The sequence below is a fragment of the Gadus macrocephalus genome, chromosome 21 (genome assembly GCF_031168955.1).
Source record: "Gadus macrocephalus chromosome 21, ASM3116895v1".
NCBI classification, from domain to species: Eukaryota; Metazoa; Chordata; class Actinopteri; order Gadiformes; family Gadidae; genus Gadus; species Gadus macrocephalus.
The window spans coordinates 2,036,231-2,039,717 of NC_082402.1; the positions used below are offsets into that span (position 1 = coordinate 2,036,231).

At 55.0% G+C, this 3,487-nt stretch overlaps 1 protein-coding gene across 1 annotated transcript; it reads right to left on the bottom strand.

Annotated features, from left to right (window-relative positions):
* Positions 1-381: 381 nt before the first annotated feature.
* Positions 382-2,267, bottom strand: thbd (thrombomodulin). The gene has a single exon (XM_060041331.1). The coding sequence runs from the start codon at positions 2,103-2,105 to the stop codon at positions 549-551; it is 1,557 nt and encodes a 518-aa protein (XP_059897314.1). The 5' UTR covers positions 2,106-2,267; the 3' UTR covers positions 382-548.
* Between the last annotated feature and the right edge of the window lie 1,220 nt (positions 2,268-3,487).

Genomic DNA, 3,487 nt, shown 5'->3' on the forward strand with positions numbered 1-3,487 from the left:
GAATTTATCAAACTAATCAGTTTGATGCGAGTTGTTCTTTATCGGTAGGCCTAGCATATTATTTTATGCGTAGGATTCTTGCAAATTGAAACAAGAAATACATTAAAATATATATATATAAATATCAGGCCTACATTTAATTAAGGCTTTTCTGAATTTAGGTTACTACATATTATGTGACCGAAAATATGTCTATATAGGCCTACGGTATTCTACTTTTCTCATTGTTAAACTCTCAGCCTCCAGGCCAACACGACTGATCACACTAACGTGTTGTGATCAATAGTTCCCCTGCTGGCTGCAGTGCGCCTTCTGTCCACTGGGTGTCAGTGTTGTATGACAAGAAACATGAGCGGTTGACGTACAGGAAATATTCACTTCTTTGCATTTTTTGCACTTTTGCTTTTTATTTGTATAACATTTGAGACATTTACATTTTACGTTTGACATTCTAGCGGTGCATTTCCAGTTTATTTGTCAGTTGAGTAGAACCCTTTCCTTTGGCCCCACTGACCCACATGTCCCCGCTCCTTAGCGTCGCCATGCGCTCACTCCTCCAGGGCCGGCGCTTTCTCGGTCAGGCCCGAGGCCACTTGCTCCAGGTTGTGCGCTCCTGCCCCCCCCGGGCTCGCGGCCCGCCCTTCGCTGCGTCGGGTGGCGAAGTGAAACACGAGAATCATCGCCACGAATACCACCACGGCCACGGCCACCACCACTGCCACCAGCCCCCCCGCAGAGAGCCGAGCCGTATTGGGCGGGGCGGGGTCAGAGGTCGGGACGTAGCTTAAGGTGAAGCTCTCGGTCACCGTTCCCAGCACACACTCGTGGCCCTCGACCAATGAGAAGCCAGCGAGGCAGCTGCAGGTGTAGTTGCCGTAGGAGTTTTTGCAGAGCTGATCGCAGTGGTAGTTGTTGCACTCGTCCAGGTCCATGCAGACTCCGCCCTCCTGCCGAACGTCCAGGATGTAGCCCATGGGGCAGCGGCAATCCTCGGGGTCGTTGGGGTCGCACTCGGCCGGGCACTCTGCGAGCCCGCAGTAGGCCTGGCAGCGCAGCGGGTCCCCGGGGTCCTGCCGGTAGCCATCGAAGCAGGAGCAGGTGAAGCTGCCGCGCGTGTTGGTGCATTGATGCTCGCAGGGCGCGTGCTGGCACTCGTCCACGTCCACGCAGTCGTCTGCCACCGTGGAGCGGTACCCCCGGTCGCACGCCCGCAGGCCCCTGGGGGCCGGCCCCGCCTCCCGGCACGATCGGCCGTCCCCGCCCAGGAGGAACCCGGGGCGGCAGGCGCACGCCGGAGGGGCCCCCCCGCAGCCGTGGGCGCAGCCCAGGGCCCGGCAGGAGTCCCCCCCCCGGAACGGGGCGCAGACAGCCGGGTCCTCCCCGCTCGGCGCCCGCCCCGGGGGGCACAGACACACCGGGTGGTCCTCGGTCCCGCCGCACTCGAACTCGCACCCGCCCCCCTTCATCCCACAGGGCCACGGCGTGCGCACCCACTCCCCGGACAGACACATGGACGTGGCGCCGTCGGAGTCACGTATGAAGATGGTGCCGTGGGGCCGCGGCTCTGCGTCGCCGCTCCGTCCTGCGTAAGGAGGGCGCGTGTAGGTCCCCAACGCACCAGGCGGCTCGCACGCGTCTCTGCGGCGGTACTCACACAGAAACCCCGCGGCGCGCGCGTCGCAGGAACCAACGGACCACTTGAAACCGTCCTCGCTCGAGACCGAAACGCATCGGCGCGCGCAGCCCGAGCGCTCTGCAGCCGCCGCGTCCCAGTTGGAGAAGTCTGAGCCCGTGTCGCCCGTGTCCCAGCGGAACCCCCGCAGCGGGCCGGCCTCTTCCTGACACCCGGGGGCCCGGGACAGGCCCACCCAGTGCGGCCCGGACCCGCGCAACAGCCCCCGCAGCACGGCGTTGGAGTCCGCGGTCTGGACCGTCATTAGGTGTCCCGCAAACTCGGAACACTGGTCCCGCGCCGTTTGAAAATCTGCAGGTTTTGAGAAAACCGCGAAGCAGAGCGTGCCATCGCAGTGTCCGTCATCTGCCGCGAGTACCCCGTCACCAGCCGCGAGCACCCCAAGAAGCAGGAGAGCGAGCAGCGGGAACATGGTGTCTTAAGGTGGTGGCCGAATGAGGTTCAGCCCGGGCATAGCTCCATGCCGCAGCGCTCTGACTCCCAGGCGAGGAAGGAAGTCTCCTTTTATCGCTCTCCAGCTCTCCATTACGCACGCTCTGTCTTTAGGGCCACATGCACGCAGCCCACCCCTCTATTGGTCATAGTAGCCCCTCCCCCCTGTGTGTGTGTGTGTGTGTGTGTGTGTGTGTGTGTGTGTGTGTGTGTGTGTGTGTGTGTGTGTGTGTGTGTGTGTGTGTGTGTGTGTGTGTGTGTGTGTGTGTGTGTGTGTGTGTGTGTGTGTGTGTGTGTTAATTACTGTGTGACTAATAACGGAATATTCTTAATAGTGAGGCTCCAGGGGGAGGGGTACAGCAAGGGGGGGGGGGAGACTAAAACAGTTTCAGCATGAAAACCGCAGCAAATCGCACGTTCAATCGATTGAATGATGACGCAGAACTGGTTCCGCAAAACCTATGTTGTAATATTTATGCACAACTTTTTGTTTTCTGGTGGAGGAAAACCACTGTCACTTATTTCATACAAAAAAAGTTTTACAACCATGAGGACATATTTTCCTTTTTTCCAAAACCAGGGTATTGGTAAAATATACATAGCCACTAATTAGCCATCGTGATGAAATTCTGAACATGATGGTCGATTTATGTTTATTAGGACACTAGGGTCCACCTTATGTTCTTACAAAGAGCAATAGAGTGGCAAATCACGCCCCTTCCGGTAGGGCTCATGGGACCTATGAGATCGAAAAATATGAATGGGTGTCAATGGAGAGAAAATAATTATTTTCTGGTCCCAGTCTTTATATGCCCTGGATTACACATATGTTGTTTGTGGATTTAAATGATAATTTTTCATGCAAAGAAAACTAAAAATGTTCGTGAAGAAGTTTGATAATTTTAGGTTTTATGTGAGGCCGCTTTGTGAACTACAGCTCTTCGCTGCTCTCGACGCATATGATATACGTCACCACACCCGCCCTTGGAACTCTGCACAGAGATGGCGATCTCTCTGCCCCACTTCACCGCTTTTTCCAAGGGGAGGATAAAAGCATCGAAAGAGGTGAAAACCATTATAAGTCGGGGCACGTGCAGAGTTTCAGTTATGCCGATGGGAAGATTGTCGGTCTTCTCCACGCCAGTCGCAGTGAGCGTGACGTTACATACGAGCCGTGTAGTCTTTCTCGTTGTGTTTTCTCTACAGCCTTTATCTGAACAATTGCACAATAAACGGTCGAACTCTTTGCATGAAAAATTATCCTTTAAATCCACAAACAACATATGTGTAATCCAGGGCATATAAAGACCGGGACCAGAAAATAATAATTTTCTCTCCATTGACACCCATTCATATTTTTCG